Source organism: Acartia tonsa, chromosome 7 (genome assembly GCF_053477335.1).
Source record: "Acartia tonsa isolate MP-2025a chromosome 7, ASM5347733v1, whole genome shotgun sequence".
NCBI lineage: Eukaryota > Metazoa > Arthropoda > Copepoda > Calanoida > Acartiidae > Acartia > Acartia tonsa.
The window spans coordinates 4,730,185-4,755,584 of record NC_137266.1 but is presented as its reverse complement, the minus strand read 5'-3'; the positions used below and the strand labels follow the sequence as shown (position 1 = coordinate 4,755,584).

The window sequence follows — 25,400 nt, the reverse complement described above, 5'->3', positions numbered from 1 at the left end:
GTCAAATCAATTTGAAATTTGTCCCCATTTTTTGCACCATTTTAGACAGCATCCATTTGATTCTTTGATTCATGTGTTCTTTGCAATTAAAGAAAGATATGTGAAATATGGTTCTTAAAAAATCAATTTATCCAACAGTATATTCATTTATATGCACATATAACTGTGGTATTCGCCACCCCGAAGCCCCTAATTGTATAGTAACTTCGCTTCCAACTTAAGAGCGGTCAAAGTGATCTCCCCTAAGAAGGAGGTGGGGCCATTGAACCCCCCCCCCCCCATGTATTAAAGTATTTATAGTTTGACAACCTTATTGTGTTTGATCTGATTTATCTTGCTTCTGCCCACCCTTTTCAGGGATGGGGGATAATTATTGTCCATTATTATTGTTGTACAGATATATTTAACCTCTGACTTTTAGTATTAATCATTCCAATCTATGCATTGACCATTTTGTTGTATTATCTTTAGTACTTTGTGAGCTTTGAATAAATCAACATCTTAAATTATATTCTATTTGTTATTTGGTGATATATAGAGAAGCACAGCTTGTCCACGTCTGTTCACACCGCGGTAATACCTGGACTCGGGCAGCGGCTGATAAACTGCGGCCGCTACCACATAACCTCTCTTTAGTATTTCTTGAAATTTCATAAAAAGTGGAAAGTTAACATTTATTTTCCTATTCCTCAATTCCTGGTGTTACCATAAGTGCATTTTCAGGTTACCACTGATTACAAAAACTTTACTATTTAATTACACGTTTCACTTCCCTAGTACAAAATTATTTATGCAATTGCTAGTGAATATTTAATACCCACCCTTAATTTTGGGTTAGGTTAGGTTTTATTGGGTGCCGAATAACCGGGGTTAAAGATATGCAGGTAGGGTTGGGACGGATACTTTTTTGGCCGGATACCGGATATCCGGCTGATTTCTAATGCCGGATATCCGGTTCCGGCCAGATATATGGCCAACGTTCGATATCCGGAAATTTACCGGATATCCGACGTAAAAAATCAGCCGGATATCATGAAACCGGATAGTTTTAATATCCGGTATCCGGCCGGATAACCGGCCAGACCGGATATCCGGCCGAACCCTATATGCAGGTATAGGCCCCGCAGCGTTGGGGTTCCCCACAATAGGAGAAAGATATTCACCCTTATTCTCATTTTATTTTTTAAAAAATTGAGAAAGGGGGGTGTTGCACTTTAAGGGCTCATTCTAAACCCATGTTAATATAGTTTATGTTAATTTTATATAATTATGCAGAGATGGTATTGGTTGAACTATATCAGACAACCTCAATGAAAATAACATTATAAATGTCGACCCTATATATGTGATAATCATTGCATTCCTGAATCTATATTGTTTAATAGGTATATATTTTGTAATTATGTTGCATCATTGGTATGCCTATCATGGTGACGACTCGTGGATGGAAAGCTGAGAGCTGTCCATGTATGGGTTGGTCACCGTGTATAGATATTGATTGATGCCCTGCCTTTGGATAGTTCTGTTTTGTCTTCTGGTATTTTGTAGCTACTTGCACGGTATCAGTTGGACATAGGAGCTCTAGCCAAAGCAGGTTAGATTATAAATGTTTAGTTTAAACATTATATGCTCTTATACTGAATTGTATAAGCATTGCACCAAAGGTGTCTAGTCTTATTAATATTCGTAGCAAAGCTACTCTACGATTAGTACTAGTAGTTAGTCATAAGACCAAGGGGCGATTTTCTCATATATAGTTGAAACAACACAAAGGTTTGACAAATTGTTTAAAGTTAAAATCAATTTTAACAATAAAGTGTCAAAATAAGTGAGGAGAGGTGTAGGGGTTGGACACCTAGAGGGGGATGTACCTTCTCCCAGGGGCGTCCAAGCTTTATATTTTGGGGGGGGGGGGTAAATATCCCCTCCTAAATGGTTGGGGGTGCCTACGGCACCCCCAAAATCGTTTGGGGGGGGGGGGTAATCGCCCCATTACCCCCCTCTTGGACGTCTATGCCTTCTCCTCCTTTATTTGCCAACATCCATCTTATGCACGCCTCTGATATTAATAAGTGTGTGTGGGGGGAAGGGGGGGGGGGGTGTAAATATGGTCGATTAGAGAGATTTTACCTAAAATACTTTTGCATTTCCGACAAAGTTAGATTTCATATCCTTCACTGCAATGAAAGTGATAATCCTTTTACAATTTGAAATAAATTTAAATTAAGAGATATGGAGGGGGGGGGGGGGGGGTTGTAATTTGTTGGTTTGTATCAATTCAGGTCAGTTTATGTCAGGCATAAAAAAACTTTTTAAAACTTTTTATCTTTTTTTTTACATAAGATTTTTTTTATTCCCAAGTGATTTTTAAAATTCTTCTTTAAATGTTGTTCTTGTAGTGTAATTATTTAAAATTCCCTCTATAATCAATGTCAAGGATAATAAATAATATTATTTGATATTAAAACATTTATTTTCAACTCACAAACCTCGGAACATAGCATTTCTACATGCTATTAAAAAGATTTTGGCAGTCAATGGTTTTTAAATGGATTAGAATTTTTGTTAGACAAATCTGATTTTATTTATGTAATTTCTGATTTTGATTATTTTTTTTGTAGATGTGATTTGTAAAGCTTAACATATATGCATTTTGTCGTCCTTGTTAAAAGCGAAGCTTTTCTATAATTAGGGTCGGTCCGACCGTCCGTAACGGATAGCTTTTTTCGTTAATTTAGGCATGTTAGAATTGTCCTATCGGTTTCATGGTGATTCCTTTATTAGTTAGGTACGATTTAGAAAGCGTAGCAACTCTTTAATCATCACCAAAATGCCCGTACGTCCATTTTAAACATGTTGATTTTTTTACTTTTTTAACAACAAATTTTTATGTTATCTAATCATCCGATTGATCTGATTTTTTATATATTGATTCCTGAGACGACAAAGTATAATGTAATAAGCGAAGCAACTCTGTAATCAAGTCCTAAAAATGTAAGTATGTCCATAAACATTATCCTGAATCAAGCAGTTTTTCAACAAATTTACTTATAATTTTGCTTTGACTCTTATACATTTATATTATGATTATTCAGTTCTGACACTATACAAGTGTTAATGTCTGTTTGTCCTACCGTTTCAGTGCTTCGCTTTTATGGATGTTGTCATCCTTGTTTTATTTATAACTTGTAGGATTTTCAAAATTCCCCCTTTCACACACTTATATGACTTTAATGGAAGGGAATCATTAGAGGAATAATTTAGCTTCTTTGTTTAAAGCAAACATCATATTATACATAGCAATTTATTGATGTAAGTAAATTATAACAGAAAGTAACAGAATGCCTGTCAATGTAGCCGCTGACCCGATATTTTTTCTTAGCTTTTTCTGATGACCAGTTGTATCGATTTCCCTCTCCTTAGCAAAAGTGCCACTAGAGGCCTCTAGGAGCATAGCCGCTAGTAATATGATAAAGCCACTAAATATAAGGATGGGGTTTGACGTTGATTTTCCTAAGACAAACGACTTCTGCATGAATTCAAATTACTCTGAATACTTTTTAAAAAGCAAAAGGATCTTTGTCTGTCTGTCTGTGTGTACCGATCTCACAAACCGATATAGTTTCTTATACAGTGTAGCTTCTATATTTTAAAGCACCACTCTAAAGAGAGATCGAAGTATCGAATACTGGATTGTCTTTTTATTATAAGACTGCCTTACAATTTTGAATTTTCCTCAATTTTGTAAGTCCCCAAAAGAGCCCAGTAAACTTAAACTGGGAACCCTCCAACTCCATAATCTACTCCTGCCTAAAATGCTTGCTATCAATCAAACCAACCAACTCTAACAAACTGAAACTCAAACACCAAACCAATTTAAACATTATCAATTTAATTGTGTATTTAGTTTATTATGCTAGTTATTAATATTTTATATGTATAACAGCCAACCCTTTAACCTACTAACACATATCTAATTTATTAATTTTTTTAGTTCGTATTTTACTTATTTTATCATGTATGATTTTTTTCTGTCAGAATAAATCACAACGAAGTATCGAATACAGAGTCCTAAGAATGTTAAAGAGAAGCTTTGCAACTTAAAAAGGGTGGTTTGAATGATACTTAAAGCCACTCATATTAGCAGAATGGTCCCTGTTAAAATTGAAAGCACCGCGCCATTTCAAGCGTTAATTTTGAACTTATCAGCATATGGTATGCAATAAAAGTGGTAAAAACTGACGTAGTATTGACAATAAAAATTATAATTACAGTATAAATATATATAGACTATATACTATATAAATATATATACTAGCGGCTACGATCTAGAGGCCTCTAGGGGCATTAAGGACGGGGGAGATTGAAGTCCCCATGAGTCAGCTCAAATATTTTAATAGGGTATGGGAAAGTGAAAAAGTCTGAATGCCCTCTCGAAAGTCAAATGTTTTGTTTGATCAATATTTGCTAGCAAGTACTTTCTTCCACAGGGAATAAGGAGACAATTATGGATGTGTAAAGAAGATTACAATTCTTTTTAATAATATTGCTTTGAAACCAATTATCATCTGGATTAGAATTGGTTATTAGCATTCTTAAAAATCATGTATAGTATTGTATTACAGACAAAACAATTTTCCAAAAAAATACCAGTTTTGTTAGCTCAGACCTGAATTCACTATACTAAAGGCTAACAAAAATTGGTCTAATAGTATAATTTTTTATTTAAATATCTGCGGTAAGCTGTCTTAAATAATTTCACAAATTTTTTCCGAATAAAATGTTAAATAACTCTTGTTTACCTAACTCTTTTTATTTATATTTAATGAGTAATGTTTTTTTATTATGAAAATTATTAAATTCGCTTTCCAAAAAGTTTTCTTGCTAAAGGGTCTTAAAGGATTTAAAATGACGTTTTCTTATTCGTTGGCTTAACAATTTTGATTTGTAATTTTTTGGTGCATTAAATAAACTGTTCAATCGTTTCAACTACTAATTTTAATCTACAGAAGGGGTAATATAGTGTACCATCATTGGGGATGTCGGCCATTGTCTTATCCCTTTATATCCCAGATTATTACTCCATGTAGCTGTGTTTAGTGACCTAGGATTATGGGGATAGATGTCACCGCTTTTGGCCCACCTATTCTATGGACGTCACAGTAGAGTTAGAGAAAAGAAAGAAACCCCTTAGAAAAGAGATAGGGTATAGGGTATATTAATAGAGGAGTTAGGCCGAAAGCAGTGACATCTATCCCCATTTTGCTAGGGCACTATAGACCTCTACTTACCCCTTTAATAAAAAGTCTGAAGTGAATTGTGTATGTATTTGTATATGAGCACACTGCAACAATCTATATAATGACAAACCATCATTGCAGTAAGAAAAAAACACTTTCAGATTAAAGGTGTGGTTGAACAAAAAGCTTCATTAATGTTAAAACGAATTATATTAAAATTTTAGGATCATGGAAAGAAAACAAAGTATTGGGTTTCGTCGTATTTTCACAGTAGCTTTTGATAGGTTATTTTAGGTTAGGTTAAGTAAATGTTGATGGTTAGAGTTCAACCCGCTACATATCGGAGAAAAACCACTATGAATACGACGAAATCCGCTACTTCGTTTTCTTTCCATGATCCAAATTTTGTATCATTTGATTCGATTGGGATTCATGAAAATGCTAAAGAATTTAGAATAGTTTTTTTATAGCATCGAATTATAAACATCTTTCCGCGGATATAAAATCAATCAGTTATAAGATTAAAACCAGTTTTAATCTCATGATTGTACATTTTTATGTTCGTAGGAAACTGGATATAAGACGATACGATATATGCTTTTCAGTATAGCGTAGAACCGGTCTTAATCCATTGGATATTAATTGGTTTCAAAGCCATACTGGAAAAATTTATTCTATGTCGTTTTATGATACTGGTAAATCTTTTTATAGATGAATTGAATAAAATTTAAATTCTTTAGTATTTTTTTGTCATCTTTTGTGTTAAACAATTTAGATAAAACGTGTATATTGATGAATTATAAAATCTATTTTATTTTTTAAAAACAAGGATGACACATAAATAAGTCAATTTGAGGCAAAGAATAAAAACAATATTAAAATTAAGATGTCAAGTATAACCTAAAAGGACAAATCTATAATACAAAGTAGAACGCTGTCTATCTGTCTGTTTTTCTGTCTGTCTGTTTGTTTGAAGGATCTCGCTAACCGCTAAACCGGGTAGCTTCTCATATGTCCCGGGAAGGTTTATAACTATTTTCTTAGGGGGTGGGACACCCCCAACCCCCCCAAAAATGAAAAATACTCCCCCCCCCAAAAAAATATTTTTTTTTTAAAACTAAAATTAAAATAGTGGGTTAGACTACTCCCCCCCCCCAAAAAAAAGAATATTCTCCCCAACCCAATTTTTTTTTTAATTCTTCTTTTAAATTTAAAATACGAAAAATTGGTTTGATTAAACCTCTTTGGGCAAAGCCCCTAGAGGCTAGGGGCGAAGCCGCTAGTTATTTAAAAAGTAGATGCTTAATGGTGAGAGGAATCTTAATGAAAATTTCAGAGGCATATCTCACATAGAGATTTAGAGATCATTTTAAAGAGTAGATTCACAATTTAAAGGAAATCTTAACAGAAATTTCAGAAGCCTATCTCATTTAGCACTAGAGCAAATCATAGAAATCTTTAGAAATTTAAATTGTGCAAAATAGAAGTTTATTTGTAAAGGAATCATCACAAAAAATTTTAGATTTCTATCTTACATTGCAAATTTCCCTATAAACGTTTTTGATGGAAAAATGAAAATTTGTAATTATGGGGTAGATTTTCTAGTAATAAAAAGATTCTCTTTGATGTATGTGTCTTGAAGAGCAAAGGAAATTCTTAAAAGGTTTTTAATGCATTGTCACTCTTAGCAACAAAAAAATTTATAGAAAGAATTTCATTTTTCTCTACTAACAAATATTTAGTTAAATATAGTTTGATTTTAAAATCTGAAATATTTTAGTTTTAATAACAAAGCAACTTATATGTTAATATTTTATAAACTAAAGTTTAAAGAACAATAACAGCACATAATATTTACATTAAATTAACAGGATGTCTGTTTGTGTGACAATAGGGTAGGATCTCGCTATCCGTTGAACCGATATGGTTCTCCATTACAGTGAAACGTCTTACGATTATTTTGTGGTTGGGTACCTCTGATTAAATTTTAATTATTTTGGTTCCAATTTAATTGTGTCCAAACTTTTCATCCACTAATCTTAATGTAAAAAAGTGGATTATTTCATCAAACTTTATTGGAGATGTATATCAATTCATCCACCATTGTCTTATCCCTAAACATCCCGGATTTTTAAATTTATTCATCAACTCTTTAGGTGTAAATGCTACAATTGAAGTTGAGTTTTAACGATGACATTTATTGAGAATTTAGAACGGTTAGACCAACGGGATCAGGTATTTATATTCCAGTATGGATTCCAATCCGATTATAATAACCGCTGGATTAGAACCGGTTCTAATCTTGAAAAATCATGTATTGTATAGTATGACAGACAATTATCATGAAAATCAATCGCTGTTTTTTTATAAAGGATAATTATAACTAGTGGTTGCTCCCCTAGCCCCATTGTGTCTCCGAAAGGAGTGGGAAAAAGTGGCAAAAGTGGCCTAAAACAATAAAATGACATAAATTAATACAAAAAATAGCCCTAAACCATCTCAGGACCTCTATTAGGCAATCTTGCAACCTAGAACTCAATCGGTTCAGTAGTAATCGAAATTCCTTACTTCTTTATATTAGGGATTAAGTTATATATTAGGATATATAAGTTGGAAAGAATTTTAATGTTAGAGGGAGATTTAAAATCTGCATCAAATTTTAGGGATTTTTTTTATAAAATTCGTTTTTTTGTATAATTCTTTATCTAAAAGCGGAAATACAATTTAAGTTCATTAATTTTGACCATTAGGATAGGTGGATTGAAAACTACCTGCGCTCTAATTGGTTGAATGATTTGCGACACTTAAGCTTCTCCAATCAGAGTGCAGATAATTTTCAATCCACTAATCAAAGATGTCAAAATTAATTAACTTAAATTGTATTTCCGCTTTTAGATAAAGAATTATACAAAAAACGAGTTTTATGAAAAATCCTTAAAATTTGATGCAGATTTTTAATCTCCCTCTAACATTAAAACTCTTTCCAACTTATATATCTTATAATATATGTGTTACTGTCATATCTGAAAAAAAACTAATCATAGTTTAATCTAGGGTGTGATTAATCAAGGGGGCGAAGCTGCTCAGCCACCAGAGGTAAATTATTAGCTTTCAAATAATAATTCAATGTATATGTAGTTTTGATTTAAGTAAAGAAGTTGATATCCCTCAAAAAACATATTTTTTGCTGTAAATAATAATGTGTTGTTCAAAAATAAAAATTATAAACAGGGAAATTTTCCTTAATCTGACTTCTAAAGCAGAGAAACTCCCCTCCCTTATTTGAAATATATTGAAAATATGGGATAGGGATGTTTTTTTTGCTTCATATTTTTAGTTAGGTTAGGTTAGGTTGTATTGGGTAATGAGTAGCCCTGAATAATAAGAGCACTGTTCAATAGCTGCGAAAACATTAAAAGTGTCTGACGATGACGTCAGAAAAAATTAACAATTAACCAATGAGAAGCCAGTATTCACAATTTTCAATAGCTGCGAGTTTGTTCATTTCATGAGTTTATGGTTGTTTATTTAGAGTAGGGTTGGGCCGGATACTTTTTTGGCCGGATACCGGATATCTGGCCAACGTTCGATATCCGGCAAATTACCAGATATCCGGCCGGATAACCGGCGTAAAAAATCAGCCGGATATCATTTAACCGGAAAGTTTTAATATCCGGTATCCGGTCGGATATTGAAAATGACCGGATATCAGGCTGGATAACCAGCCAGACCGGATATCCGGCCCAACCCTAATTTAGAGTTATACTCTGATTGATAAAAATGTTAAGGAAATTTATGAGCATGGTAATGAGAGTGATGAAGAGCCTGATGTGGATGATATTGATCTCACCAATAAGGTAACACAATCAATAAACCCGCGTCAGAAGTGCTGTATGTATGTATGTAGCCTTGATTCTCTGAAGTTAGGATTCAGATGCACGAGGAGATTTGAGGTGAGAATCCTTTGGCCAATCCTAGATTGGTAAGCTTCGCGCACAGCTGGGTGTATATTCTATGTTACATTACAAGCTGACCCGCAATTCTCGTGGAAGCTACTCAATTATTACATCACCCTGGCCTAGAGTTTTGGCAGGTGTTCAATATTAAGCCACCCTAATTAATGGCACTCTCATATGAATGAGGAGCATGGACGAGGGAAAGCACGATTACAGTTGCTTGATAGGTAGGATCCTAACTTCCTACAAACTTCCCTCCTTACAACCTAAGGGCATCTTAGGGAAGGTTGTGTGATTATATTCTGACAAATTGCAACAGCATTTGTCATCCAAGTGCAATATCTATGAGGGAACTTGAACTCGGATTTTCCCAACCACAGCGTAGTGCGCTAACCACTACTCTATAGGACACTACTTAGTAGTGCTAGTTTCGAGTCTCGGCCCAGTACAGAGTCATGGCTAGGGACATTATTATTTAGAGAAGGGGAATGCCCCAGGAACAACTCACTAACATGCTTAGTTTGGCATCTCAGGCAAAGGAAGTGCAATCAAAGTGTTGGTCTGTTGGATGTTACTTAACATAATACATTGGTCGGGGACGTTGCCGTTCCTGCAACTGGCAGAAATACAGTGGATGTATTTTTGTCAAAATTGTTTGTCTGGATGTAAATTCGACAGTAGTTTGCTATGTATCGTAGGTATGCTGACAAATATACATCTAACACAGGCATTTAAGTATCCAAAATTGTCAATTATACATCTATATACTTTAAGTATGACTGTATTTTGGCAGAGTTTTTACATTTTGACAAAAAACATCCAACTGTATTTCTGCCAGTTGCAGGAACGCCATGTACCCGTTGGTCGTTAAAGCATCGCTACCCTCTTTATGATATCTTGAAATATAAGGAAAATCTCACATGAAGAAGGTAAATAGGTACTTACTGGTGGTATGGTATAATCAAATAAGTTGGTTTTCTGTATGGCCAATAATTTTTTTTCTCGTATTCATTCGAATCCGGTGGATAGGAACCGGTTCTCATCCATACGAAAAAACTATGTCTAGCATCGTATTATATCCAGCTTTCTATGAATATAGAAATGTACAATCATAAAATTAAAACCAGTTTTTTAGCCGGTGCCTTCGGCACCTCGGGGCTAAAAAAACTAGTTTTAATCTCATAATTGTACTTTCTATATCCGCGGAAAGCCGTTTATAATACGATGCGAGAAATAACTATTAAACACCTTCTTCTTTCTAAAACATTTTACCAAAAATCATTGATTACAGAATCAGATATAAAGAAAAAGGGGGATGGGGAAGGGCAATACATTGAAAATAAAAGTTCACCCTCCCCCATAAAGGTTTCAATGCTATTCTGCCATTTGCTAGCTTAAAACTTTGGTGGGTAGTTTGTACAGAATAACAGTGTTTAATCTTTTTCACCAATAATTTTTATTTATACAAGGGCTAATTTTGTTTATAATACCTGAGGGGTACATTAATTTATCATCCAATGTCCTATCTCTTTATCCCTAAGTAAATAAATCAAATGAGATGAAATGATCATTATGAGATCAAATGAACTATTACTTTTTTTTCTTTCACAAATAAGATGTACGTAAATATGATTTATTTCTGTAAATGACAAATCCTATTCAAGAATATTTTTAGGAAATTTTATACAGGAAAATTATTATTATATTTAGATAATAGCGGCTTCGCCCCTAGCCTCTAGGGGCTTTGCCCCAAGAGGTAATTAATTTTTTTTTTAAAATTAAGTTTTGTTTTGATGATCTAAAGGACGCTCTTACTGGTGGTGATGATGACCTAGATGGTATCCAAGTACATGAGCGTTATGACAACTCATCTATTAAACTATAGTCCGATTTTTGTATTTGTAGCATTCTCCAACCAAGAGAAATCCCAAAACATACAATCATGGTTTTTAAATTCTCCAATTCATAAGGTAAATATAGTAGTTTTTAAAAGATGGTTATATTTCTTGTTACAACTTTTAATTGGAGGCTGCTACAAATACAAAAATTGGACCATAGTTCAATAGATGAGTTGTCATAACGCTCATGTACTTGGATACCATCTGGGTCATCATCACCACCAGTAAGAGCGTCCTTTAGATCATCATCCCCAAAATTAAGATTTAGATTATCAATTTTTTGCTATATTAAAAACTTTTTTGTTTTCCTTTTAGAGCTAATTATTATTGCTAACATGTATTTAACTATATCCTGTCAACTGGAGGTTGGCAGCTGTCCTCTGAAGTTGTAGAGGTCTAATTTCTTATTTTCAAAATTTTCTTTCTTTGAAATACATTAATTTCTGCCCAATATTATGTTTCAGTATATTTCAGTACATAAATCCCTTCAAGAATAGCCAATTTAACAGAATCAAACTTTAAAAATGACAAAAAAGTAAAAATAAGTATTTTTCTGTTGATTTTTTGCCGTTTTTTTAAGTATTTTCATCAATTTTCCTTGAAATATAAAGATATCTTAAAACTGATTGATTGGGCTTGTAAAAGAACCATTTGAGTATCTTTGGTCGAAAAAGGTCTGATGTGTGAGCATTTTGGACCAAGTTGTGGCCAAATAATAATAAAACATAAAAAAAGGTAACACACTTTACATTGATGAATGAGAAAAATACAGATTTAAAAAAAGGATTATTTTAAGTGTATTATCCTTATATAAGAGAAACAGCTACGTTAAAACGATATAGTTCTCCTTTTCAGTGGAAATTTATATGCCCATGAAATGTTTATAACTATTATTGGGGTGGGGATAGTACCACCACTCATACAAGAAGAATCGCCTCTAGATAAAATATACTTCTATAAAAATTTCCACCACCTTCTCTCAAGTTCCCTTAGAGGCCTCTAGGGGCGTAGTAGCTAGTAGAGATTGTATACTTATAGTCTAAAAGCTACACTGCATCTACGCAGTTTCATAGATGTAATAGTTATTTCTTGCATCTTATTATAAACGGCTTTCCGCGGATATAGAATGTACAAAACTAGTATTTTAGCCCCGAGGTGCCGAAGGCACTGGCTAAAAAAACTTGTTTTAATCTTTTGATTGTACACTTTTATATTCGTAGAAAGCTGGATATAATACGATGCTAGACATAGTTTTTCCGTATTGATGAGAAACGGTTCCTATCCACCGGATTCGAATGAATACGAGAATAGTTATTTCTAGCATCGTATTATAAACGGCTTTCCGCGGATATAGAATGTACAATTATGAGATTAAAACTAGTTTTTTTAGCCCCGAGGTGACGAAGTCACCGGCTAAAAAAACTAGTTTTAATCTTATGATTGTACATTTCTATATTCGTAGAAAGCTGGATATAATACGATGCTAGACATAGTTTTTTCGTATGGATGAGAACCGGTTCCTATCCACCGGATTCGAATGAATACGAGAAAACATATTCCAGTATGGCTTCGAAACAGATTTATATCCGGTGGATAAGAACCGGTTCTCGGCCACACTGAAAAATGTATCGTGTCGTTTTATATCCAGTTTCTACGAATATAAAAATGTACAATTATAATATTAAAGCAAGTTTTGTTAGCCGTGCATCCCGAGGCTAACAAAACTGTAATCTTATAATTGAACATTTTTATATCCGCGAAAAGCTGTTTATAATACGATGCGATAAATAACTATTTTAGGAGATTGACAATGGACGAGTGAACAGCATAGCAAAAGTTCTTGAAGTATTGGACGAAGAAACTTGTCTTGAGATGCTAAAGTAAAAACATAATTTTATCATGTATGTACAAAAACATAACAATAATGTTTGGGTCATGTGAAGAAAACGAAGTTGCGGGTTTCGTCATATTTTCACAGTAGCTTTTCTTCTATTTCTAGCTCCTGTTGGGGCCAATTGCCTAACCCTTCGGGGCAATCACCTAACCTAACCTAAAATAACCTTTCGAAAGCTATTGTAAAAATACGTCTAAACCCGCAACTTCGTTTCCATTAGATGACCCAAATGTTTAGCTAATTTGAAAAGCTACTCTACAAGTTGATAGTATAATCTGTAAATTACAATTGTATTTAAAGTTTTAAAGTGTTGTTCTCTCATTGGTTAGTTTTAAAACTTTGGGTACTTTCTTTTAACCTTTATTGGTTGGTGCAGACATTTAAACCAATAATTTTATTCTCCAGAAGTGCTAATTTTTGTTGAAAAATCAATTCATTGTCAATTTTCTGGTCCTTTAAGATCTCTGTTATTAATCAAAGTAAGAAGTAGCCAAGAGATAGAATCAACTTTTTCTGATATTTAAATATTTGTATTCTGATACAGATTACAAGATGGTTTGATGGTTGCCCCACAGGGTTAGGTAATCGGCCCCGCAAAGTTAGAGCTCCCCGCAGGGGCTAGAAATAGGAGAAAAGCTACTGTGAAAAATACGAAGAATCGCCCCATAAGGTGCGATGTTACGAAAGGGACTATACCTGATTTTTTTTATGCTAATATTCACGTCATGTCTTCTGTAAGAAAAAATAATGTACATTATTAAAAAACTGAAACTGCTTAAGACACAAAAAACAAGCAGATAACTAAAAGTTTTATTTATTGGAGCACTTTTATGCAACAGTAAGGTATAAATAACTAGGTCAGGAAACAAAATAAGATTTTTAAGCGATCCTACTCTATAAATTTCTACATGATTTTCTTAGTAACTATTTAAGATAAGTGCCATGATGTGATTATACTCTTCAATGACCGTCTGATATATGGGTGTGTGTGTAGCCATGTAAAAGGATTTTTTTTTCATGGGAGGAGAGTAGCGGTACCCACCCCCAAAATAGTTATAAACTTTTCAGGACTTTATAAACTTTATGGGAAGCTACCCTGTGACTGAGAATAAAATCGGTTCATCGGTTAGCGGGAACCTTTGGTACACACTAGGGTTGGGCCGGATATCCGGTTTGGCCGGTTATCCGGCCGGATACCGGATATTAAAACTATCCGGTTACAGGATATCAGGCTGATTTTGATGCCGGATATCCGATAATTTGCCGGATATCGAACATTGGTCAGATATCCGGCCGGAACCGGATATCCGGCATAAGAAATCAGCCGGATATCTGGTATCCGGCCACTAAAGTATCCGGCCCAACCCTAGTACACACAGACAGAGACAAATCCTGTTACTTCTACAAAAGAATATTATATCATGTGCTCCGTTATTTATGGTTGTTGTAATAATAGACGTCTAAGGTTAGGGTGAAGGGGTGTTTACTCCCATCAAAAGTTGAAACCCCTCATATTAACCCTCTAAAAATTTTAAATAATACTTTATATTACCTCCTCAAACCTATAAAAAACCCTCCTTTTACCCCACTCCAAATTCAAAGCTTGGACGTCCCCGTATGTAAACCCTATTTTTTTATGTAGAAGTTATTACAGCATCCTGAATGACCAAGAACTACCAGATAACGTCAGGTGATAATCATACAAAAGTTTGCATTGTTAAAAAGAGAAATGCCGGATTCTGCAAATAAAACGAAGTAGCGGGTTTCGTCTTATTTTCACAGTAGCTTTTGATGTTAATGATGGCAAAAATAGAAATAGGAGAAAGATACTGTGAAAATACGACGAAACCCGTTTTTTTCGTTTACTTTCCGAAATCCGAAATGCCTAGTAGAACTGTTACGCTTTAAACTATATTTCTCAGTCAATCTTTAATATTAAGAAATAGACTTTAAACTTTTTGTTTGAAAATCCTAGAAATTCCTAAATTTTGTATAAAACTATTTATGTAAATAATCGTATTACAGACAGTTATCTACAAACATTAATATATAAATCATAAAATTGATTTTAATATTCACGGAAACTGGTTAAAATAAGATGCAATAAATAACTATTCCTCACTCTGTTTTGAAAACCAATTTATCTATAGTACAAAGTAGAACGATGTCTGTCTGTTTGTTTGTGTGTTTGTTTGTTTGTAGCGAAGGATCTCGCTAACCGCTGAACCGATCGGGTTCTCCTTTACAGGGTAGCTTCTCATAGGTCCCGGGAAGGTTTATAACTATTTTCTTGGGGGGTGGGACACCCCAAACCCCCCCAAAAATGAAAAATACCCCCCCCCTTTTTTTAAAACTAAAATTAAAATAGTGGGGTCGACTAACCCCCCCCCAAAAAAAAATTCCTCCCCCCCAAATTTTTAAAAAAAAATTAAAATACGAAAAACTTGTTTGATCAAACCTCTTGGGGCAAAGCCCCTAGAGGCTAGGGGCGAAGCCGCTAGTAAGTTATATAAGTTATAAAATCATAAATATTTTGAGCAAAAAAGCATAAATTGAAATGAAAACAGAAGCCGTTAGAATTTTAACGATAACACCAAAATATGTTTTCTTGGTTGAATCCGTAAGTACATGATAAATTATACAAGCGAAGCTTTACTACAAAATTCGCTTTGTTTGTCCGTCCGTCCGTCATTTAGTCCGTACTGAAATTTTGGCGAAGATTTACTGTATCAAGAACGTTCAAATATATCATTTACATGGTCTGTCAGACATGCTTAAAAACACAGGATCTATTGCAGTTCACCGTAAAATATTGCTGGTAACGAATATTGCCAAAAAATCTATGAATTTTAACGGCTGCTAGCTGCCAAACGGCTAAACGTACAGATCATGCCCGCACACTGTTTTAAGCAGCATAAGAAAGCCTACAAATAATCTGTAATAGCCATAAATCAATAATGCATAATTATCTCGCAGTGCAGAGAAATGCGCGAAAAAGGCCTATTTTACGCATTTTTCTTCAGTAAAGCTTTCCCTGTGCATCATTGGATCTTGGCTATTCCAGATTTTTTTGTAGGCCTTCTTATGCCGCTTAAAACAGTGTGCGGGCATGATCTGTACGTTCAGCCGTTTGGCAGCTAGCAGCCTTTAAAATTCATAGATTTTTGGCATTATTTGTTACCAGCAATATTTTACCGTTAACTGCAGTAGATCCAAAACACAATTTGTATCAAAAATGATTCGTGAATTCTATGAATTATTGCATATTTATCAAAGGAACATCTTCTATATAATTCATTTTGTCTGTTTGTCCTTCCAGTACTTTGTGTTGCTTCGCTACTTATGGATGTTGTCATTCTTATTTGATTTTCTGTTGAATTTAAGAAGTAACTAGGCAAGCAAAATTTAAGGCGCATAAAAAAATATTTTTTTTCAAAGCGAAGCCTTTCTATAACTAGGGTCGATCAGTAAGTCTAGGTTTTTTTTTGTGTGTGTGGGGGGGGGGGGTGTTAAACACTCTATCCTCCGTTCATGGACATCCATGGATAATGGAATGTCCTTCTCTATCAATTAGATAATATTATTAATTCAGGCATGATGATTCCTATGACAGTTAGGTAGAAAGCGTAGCAACTCTTTAATTATTAACAGAAAGTCCGTAATTGCATTCATAACATGTTGTTTTCTTTATGAATAATTTTTATATGAGAGAATTATCATATTCATCTGATTTTTGAGAAAAATAACTATTCCGAAGGCAATTTTTAACAGTATCCTGTATTTAAACAATTTTTGCAATTTAACATACAAGTTTACTTAAACTTAATATTCTGCTAATTAAGTGCTTATTAATCTGCTTTAATCCAACCGTCTTTAAAGTGAAATAAATTTCAGGGTTGACTTACAAGGATGTGAGTATGACCAACAGAGTATGACCTACAGGATCCAGGTATAGTTCATTATAGAGTAGCTTCACTCTTACATATTTCAATTACATTTGGCGTAACAAGAAATAAAAATTAACATCTACCCGGGGCTTTTTCTCAAAGGCTGATTTTAGAATAAATTTTAGATCAATTAAATCATATATAAATGTAATAATAATTATCAAAGTAAAGTTAAAATTGATTATTTATGAAGCAATAAATAAAAATAATTATCATCAAAATAGAAAGTTGTAAACATTGAATATACTTAGAATTTAATTAAAACAAAAAGGATGATTACATAAGTAGTAAAGCTTATAAATACATAACAGTTTACAAATAAGTCACGAATAGTTAAACATACAGACAGGTTTGATAAGATTTAGAATATTTCTCATATAGTATGCGAGTAAATCATACTTTTTCTAAGATCGCATTAGACAGACGGACGACAGACAAAGTCACTTATGGAGTAGATGTGCAATAATCATGGAAATAGAATTTTCAATGTATTTAATAGCAGATGAAAATAACAATAATCTATTTGTCATAGTCTATAAACTGACTATCCTAAATATTATATAAAGTAGTTAGCCATTTTTGTCTGTAGCGAAAGAACTCACTAACCACTGATACATATATGGTTCTCCTTTACAGTAAAGCTTTTCATAAGCCCTGAGAAGGTTTCAGGCTATTTTATTTTTATTCTTCTATCTTTTTATATCCCTTTAAATATAGAGCCCCTAGATGCTAGGGGCACAGACTTAGTAAAATATAAAGTAGGTTGCTACTAATATGATTTAATTGATAAATATTTCTTTTTTTAATCAAATCTTCATAAGATGGTTTTTAATTGCTAGATATTCTTTGAATTGGTCTATTTTGAGATTTACAGTTAAATAAATAAAAAACAAGGATGACAATATCCATAAAAGCGAAGCACTGAAACGGTAGGACAAACGGACATTAACACTAGTATAGTGTCTGAACTGAATAATCAGAATATAAAAGTATAAGAGTAGAAACAAAATTGTAAGTAAATTTGTTGAAAAACTGCTTGATACAGGATAATGTTTATGGACAAACTTACAGTTTTAGGACTTAATTATAGAGTTGCTTTGCTTATAATATTGTACTTTGTTGTCCCAGGAATTAATATACCAAAAATCAGATCAAACGGGTAATTAGATCTTATAAAAATTTGTTTTTAAAAAAGTAGAAAATCAACATGTTTAAAATGAACGTACGGACATTTTAGTAATGATTATAGAGTGCAACGCTTTCTAAATCGTACCTAACTACTACAGGAATCACCATGCAAAGTTTGAAACGATAGGACAATTATAACATGCCTAAATTAACGAATAAAAGCTATCTATCTCGGACGGACGTACGGATGGACGGACCGACCCTAATTATAGAAAAGCTTCGCTTTTAACAAGAATGCCAGCATCCATAAAAAGGATATTAGACCACTAACAATCATAGAGAAAAGCTGAATGATATAAATCTTACATTTCTCTATTTCTACATATCCTTATACTAAAGTAACAGGATGTCTGTCTGTGTGTTTGTATGTTTGTACCAAAGGATCTTACTAACTGCTGAACGGATATAATTCTCCTTTACAGGGTAGCTTCTCATAGGTCCCGGGAAGGTTTATAATTATTTTCTTGGGGGGTGGGACACCCCCAACCCCTCCAAAAAATAAACCCCTTCCCCAAAAAATAAAAACTTTTTTCGCCCCCCCCCCAATTTTTTTTTACTTTTTCTTTTAAATCTAAAATTAGAAATTTAATTATTAAATTCGACTCTCTCCACCTCAAGTGCCCCTAGAGACCTCTAGGGGCGTAGCCGCTAGAGTCCTTTACTAAAGTAACAGGATGTCTGTCTGTGTGTTTGTCTGTATGTTTGTACCAAAGGATCTCAATATCTGCTGAGCAGATACAATTCTCCTTTACAGGGTAGCTTCTCATAGGTCCCGGGAAGGTTTACAAATATTTTTTTTTGGTGGGGGGTATCTTATTTTAGCCAGTTGCGATTATCACTTTATTAGATTACATGAAATTCTGGTACTACTTCCAAGTAATAATATATCATTAAAGGTTATCAGGGCATATCAGTTTTGTGCATTTTTTAATGTTTGATTACAAAATAAGTATAGCATCCATAATTATAGCGAAGCACTAACAAATCATTAATGTACAAACTGACAAAGTGAGTTACAGAGCAGATGCTCTGGAGTCATACTATTAAAGTATACATTTCTTGTCATAAGAAGGAATGGGAATAGGGGGCGATTTGTCGTATTTTTAAACTGACTTTTTATAGGTTATTTCAGGTTATATTGGGTTAGGTGATTGCCCCACGGTGTTAGGTAATTGGCCCCGCAGGGTTAGAGCAGGGGCTAGAAATAGGAGAATACCTACTGTGAAAAATACGAAGAATCGCCCCTTAAGGTGCGATGTCACGAAAGGGACTATAGGAATCAGATAAATAATAATCATGAAGCCTTTATAAATCCGTATAAATATGTAGAATTTGTCTTTAGGAATGAGGTGACATTGGGCTGTTACAAGAGTCCCCAAAGTTTTATAATTATTTTCTTATTCGTTGGCTTAGGGACTCTTTAGAATTTTAGTTAAGGGTCCAAATGGTTCAACCAAAAATTGTAATCTACAGAAGGGGTAATATTTTGTATTGCCATTGCAAATGTAGTATATCAGCCATTGTCTTATCCATTTAGATCAGTTAGGTCTTTTTTAGCATAACCGACAGACTGACGGACTAAATAAGTTGTATACCGGATGCTCTATGGTAATGGACATCTTTACAAAAAAATTAAATAAACAATCTATCTTAAAGAACAGCTGAGAAAATCACATTTCCCTCATAAAGCTATTGACGGTCAGACAGAGTGAATTGTAAAGTAGCTTTGCTCCTAAAAAAATGTACTCAAGTTTCAAACAAAAGTATGTATTTTTACATGATTTTCCTTAAAATTGTAAATGATTGATTTTATGATTAAAAACTATGACAACAGTAGCATAAATCAATTTTTATTCTTTTCGTTAGCTATCCTATTATATAAAGTAGTAAGCGTTTTTGTCTGTCCCAAAGGATCTTGCTAACCGCTGAACCGATATTGTTCTCCTTTACAGTGAAGCTTCTTATAGGTTCTGGGAAGGTTTTAAACTATTTTTTGGGAGGGTGTCTTCACCCCCTTCCCCCCCCAAAAAAAAAAAAAATATTTTTTTTTACTCTTTTGTGATTTAAAATTGGATGAGGTCGAATTTCCCCCCTCCTACCTTAAGTGCCCCTAGAGGCTTCTAGGGGCGTAGCCGCTAGTGTCCTATGAAGGCCACGAAATTTCTTGCTGTTTCCATAATAGATATAACTATAAAAACATAAAAACAAGGATGACAACATCCATAAAAGCGAAGCACTGAAAGGGTAGAACAAATAGACATTAACACTTGTATAGTGTCAGAACTAAATAATCATATAAATGTAAAAGGGTCAAAATAAAATTGTAAGTAAATTTGTTGAGAAAAACTGCTTGATTCAGAATAATGTTTATGGACATACTTACATTTCTAGGTCTTGATTATAGAGTTGCTTCTCTTATTACATAGTACTTTGTTGTCCAAGGAATCAATATACCAAAAATCAGATCAATCAGATGATTAGTTCACATAAAAATTTGTTTTTAATAAAGTAGAAAAATAAACATGTTTAAAATGGACGTTCGGAGATTCTGGTTCTGATTATAGAGTTGCTACGCTTTCTAAATCGTACCTAACTACTACAGGAATCATCATGCTAAGTTTGAAATCGATAGGACAATTCTAACATGCCTAAATCAACGAATAAAAGCTATCTATCTCGGACGGACGTACGGACGGACCAACCCTAATTATAGAAAAGCTTCGCTTTAAAAACGTAAACATTTATTGACAGATTACCAGGCTACTGCTTAGTACCAGGCGTGCTTTACAATTATTCATAATGTATATAAAATCAAATTGTATGATGTTGTTTGGGGGTCAGGGTGAGGCAATAGATCTAACTACATTGTTTCCATCGCCAATAGAAATAATACCCTAGATGAGAAATCAGACTCAATAATCCAGCCAACCTATTATTAAAAAGGAACTTTTATCCGACAAAGATTTTTGATATATTTTTATATGTACAACTAGCGGCTACGCCCCTAGAAGCCTCTAGTGGCATTTTAAATGTTTTGTTTTCTGTTGCTTTTAAGTTTCTACGATATGTTGCGTAAGAGTCTCTTTGTACGTTAGGAGTCTCTATACTTGTACTAATAAAAATTTCTATTTATCATTATTTCTCTTTGGAGGATGGTGGTACTCTCCCCCAAAATAGTTATAAACCTTCCCGGGACCTATAAAAAGCTACCCTGTTAAGGAGAACCCGATCGATTCAGCGGTTAGTGAGATCCTTCGGTACAAACAAACACACAAACAGACAATAGTAAGAGCAAAAATATTTTTGAAGATATAATTAAGGCTTTATTCAAAAGAATTATTTATAGCGGACTTTCTAATAAAAGTTATAGAGTTGCTATGCTTTCTAAATTGTACCTAAATGTTACATGAATCTTGGTGCAAAGTTTGAAATCGATAGGACAATTAGAACATGCCTGATTAAATTTACAAAATGAGCTATCCGCTATGTACGTATAGACTATTCGCTTTTTAAATTTTTTTGTTATATATCTTGTCTATCCTTACAATAAAGTAACAGGATGTTTGTCTGTATGTTTGTACCGAAGGATCTCGCTAACCGCTGAACCGATCGGGTTCTCCTTAACAGGGTAGCTTCTCATAGGTTCCTTGAAGGGAACTATTTTGGGGGAGGGTACCACCAAAATAAATCGCACCTAGAGAAAAATTACCCACCCCCCCAAAAAAATCTAAATCTAAAGTAAAAAGACTTTTGGATTCGCATCCCCCTCCTCAAGTGCTCCTAGAGACCTCTAGTTGCGTAGCCGCTAGTTTGGATAGGTAAAGAGAAAGAAAAAGTGAGAAAAATAAGATTTTTGAAGGCGAGACCAGCATACACTATGACTTATAGAGTAGCTGTTACACAACAAATGTTCCAAAATTGATAATTTATTACAGTTAATGACCAGTTGTTGTTAATAAATGCAAAACTTTTGGAAAAAGTTTCCATAATAATTTGTTAGTAGCATGCACAGGTACTTTATAAATTGAGGTATATCCGTAAGTTAGAGCATGATCATCATACAACAGTATCAGAATGTCTGTCAGTCTGATTTTAGAACTCCTTCACAGTGAGGATTCTTATAGTTCCATGTAAGGTTTATAACTATTTTGAGGGATGGCACCTCCTATTTCCCTAGAAAAATCGCCCCCGGAAAAAAATCCACCAAAATTGAATATGAGGAGCCAACTCATGGATACTGGGTACCCCAACAGACAACATACCCTTTGATTGCATGACCTTTGTCTGATAGTCCCAACTGTGTTTTGTAATGAGTTGCGCTTGTTTATGCGCTGGAGCATTCCTCTTTTTTTTTAACTATTTATGTCACATACCTGACATTACAGCATTAGGTACTATTAAATTCATTTGTATTACGGGTTCACCTCTTTGATTTACCCGAGATATCTTGTTGACAACTGCCCTTGCTTCGCTTCTTATGGATTTTTCTTCATGTTGTATGGTTGATTCTGTCTAAATAAAATCACTAATCATCGTTTTTTTTGTGATTAAAAATAATTAGTTGATTATTCAGAGCTTGGTCTCCCGCAAAGCAAAGACAGTCCTCCGCCAAAGCCGCAATTAGCGTAGCTCAACCATTTTTGAACAATGCTGTTGTTTGCCGCTGAATTACAGCAGCTGAAATTGCAGCCATCATGAATTAAGCACTCTAACAAATTAATAGCCAAAAGTGGGGCCACACATTTTTAAAAGCGAAGCTTTTCTATAATTAGTTTACATCTCAAGTGTCATTTTCATAAATTCTTTTTTTAAGTTTAAATATTTTCAGGCGATTCTATCAGTGGAGACAAGTACTGTGTGTACATACTACTTGATTGTGAAGCTGGACACCATCGAGGGGTTACCCAAGATTTGCTCAATTAGATAGATTTATGGATTTCATTGGAATATTACCCACCAACCATGCGGGAACCATTTCACTGCTTGCAACTAACCTAACCCCAAAAAATAGTTATATTTCACATCGTATTATAGACAACTTACCAAAGATATTTAAAAAATATAAGATTAAGACTTAGGAGCTCCAGGGGGCCGAAGACCTGGGCTATCAAAATTGGTAATTATCATATGATTTTTATTTTAAAATACTCGTGGAATGTTGTTTGTAATACGATGCTATACATGATATTTCAGTTTGACGGAGAACCAGTTCTAATCCAGCGGATATCAATAGGTTTGCAAGCCATACTGGAATGACTTTACATGCTTAAACTAAATCTAATATAATTGGATGTTCATTCGTTTCCGCAGAATTATGACATTATCAAATTATCAGAAACGCATGATATTACTATAGAACAAATTAACACCTTCCAATTTGCAAAACTCTTAATGTTATACACATTTATCTATTTGTTAATATGTTTTTTCTTGCGTTTATGAAACACTAGTATGATGTTGCTTCATAAGACCTACACTCATAAGGCCTACACTCATAAGACCTTATTAATATAAGACCTACATTTATAAGACCTACACTGATATAAGACCTACACTCATAAGACCTACACTCATGACAAAAGACCTACATGAGTCTTATGAGTGTAGGTCTAATGTCAGTGTAGGTCTTATGAGTGTAGGTATAATGTCAGTGTAGGACTTATGGGTGTAGGTCTAATGTCAGTGTAGGTCTTATGAGTGTAGGTCTAATGTCAGTGTAGGTCTTATGAATGTAGGTCTTATGAATGTAGGACTTATGAGTATAGGACTTATGAGTGTAGGCCTTATGAATGTAGGACTTATAAAGAAACACCACTAGTATACAGATTTATGCAGAAGTGAATAAAGACTTTCCACAAATTATTGCACGACATTGATGCCATTCTATATTGTGTTGCAGAATTTTTAGATTTCAAAACCTCCAAAGCACAAATCCACAAGGATGACAACATCCATAAAAGCGAAGTTCTGAAACGTTAGGACAAACGGACAATTATCACTTGTATAGTGTCAGAACTGAATAATCAGGATATAAATGTAAAGGAGCTGAAGCAAAAGTAAATTTGTTGAAAAACTGCTTGATACAGGATAATGTTTCTGGACATACTGACATTTTTAGGATCTGATTATACAGTTGTTTCGCTTATAGTATTGTATTTTGTTGTCCCAGGAATCAATAAACCAAAAATCAGATCAATCGGATTAATAGATCACAGAAAAATTGTTGTTAAAAAAGGAAAAAATCAACATGTTTAAAATGGACGTGCGGACATTCTGGTAATGATTAAAGAGTTGCTACGCTTTATAAACCGTTTCTAACTTCTACAAGAATCACCATGCAAAGTTTGAAATTGATAGGACAATTCTAACATGCCTAAATTAACAAAATAAGCTATCCGATTTGGACGGATGGACCAACCTTAATTATAGGAAAGCTTTTAAAAATCTAATTTTTCTTAAAACTCTATTCTCATTAATCTATTAATCTCTGTAAAAATATCTTTTTGTCTGAAATAAAAAAAAAATATTTAAATTTGTAAGTAAAATTTTAGATTAGAGAAATTTTAAAGCATAATTTAGTTATAAATAAGAATTATTTGATTCAAGTTTAATAGATTAAAAAAATACGTCATAACTCATTTTAAATATCCCAATATTTTTTCATGTAATTTTATTTTTAAATATTCGATAACAATTGAAAAATGCTTTAAAATATAACTATAAATATGTTTATTGTAATTTAATTTCAAATTCTTTATTCTGTAAAACCTTCTTTGAAGTATCAAAAGAATTTTATATAATATTTTGATTCTATTTTGTCTAATTTTATTGTATATGTATATTTTGTATGTTACATGAAATATTATAAATTGTATATTCTAAATAATCAAATAAATATTATCAAAAGTTTTAAATAGTAATAGACAAGGATGACAACATCCATAAAAGCTAAGCAGAATATAAATTTATAATATAAAATCTAGACTGCGCCGATATTGTAGAATCTAGACTTAGTTGAGTCTGTAGAGTCTAGAATGCTTTGATAGTAAATGATTTAAATTTAGAGACTTTGTAGGGTCTAGAATGCTCTTATACTGTAGAATCTAGACTGTAGAATATAGACTGCGTAGATACTGTAGAGTCTTGACTCGGTCGAGTTCAGAATGCTTATGTACTGTAGAAATAGACTGCGCAAATACTGTAGAGTCTAGAGTGCTTAGATAATGTATAATTCAGATTCAGATTGAGAATCTGATACTGTAAAGTCTAGATTCGGT

At 33.5% G+C, this 25,400-nt stretch overlaps 1 protein-coding gene across 1 annotated transcript; it reads left to right on the top strand.

The window, feature by feature from the left end:
- The first annotated feature begins 5,385 nt into the window (after nucleotides 1-5,385).
- Nucleotides 5,386-25,033, top strand: LOC145324702 (uncharacterized). Its single transcript, XM_080167294.1, has 8 exons — nucleotides 5,386-5,408; nucleotides 7,397-7,475; nucleotides 8,295-8,336; nucleotides 9,029-9,097; nucleotides 12,895-12,974; nucleotides 14,631-14,678; nucleotides 16,883-16,937; nucleotides 22,952-25,033. The coding sequence occupies exons 2-8, from the start codon at nucleotides 7,431-7,433 to the stop codon at nucleotides 23,048-23,050; spliced, it is 438 nt and encodes a 145-aa protein (XP_080023420.1). The 5' UTR covers nucleotides 5,386-5,408; nucleotides 7,397-7,430; the 3' UTR covers nucleotides 23,051-25,033.
- The last annotated feature ends 367 nt before the right edge of the window (nucleotides 25,034-25,400 follow it).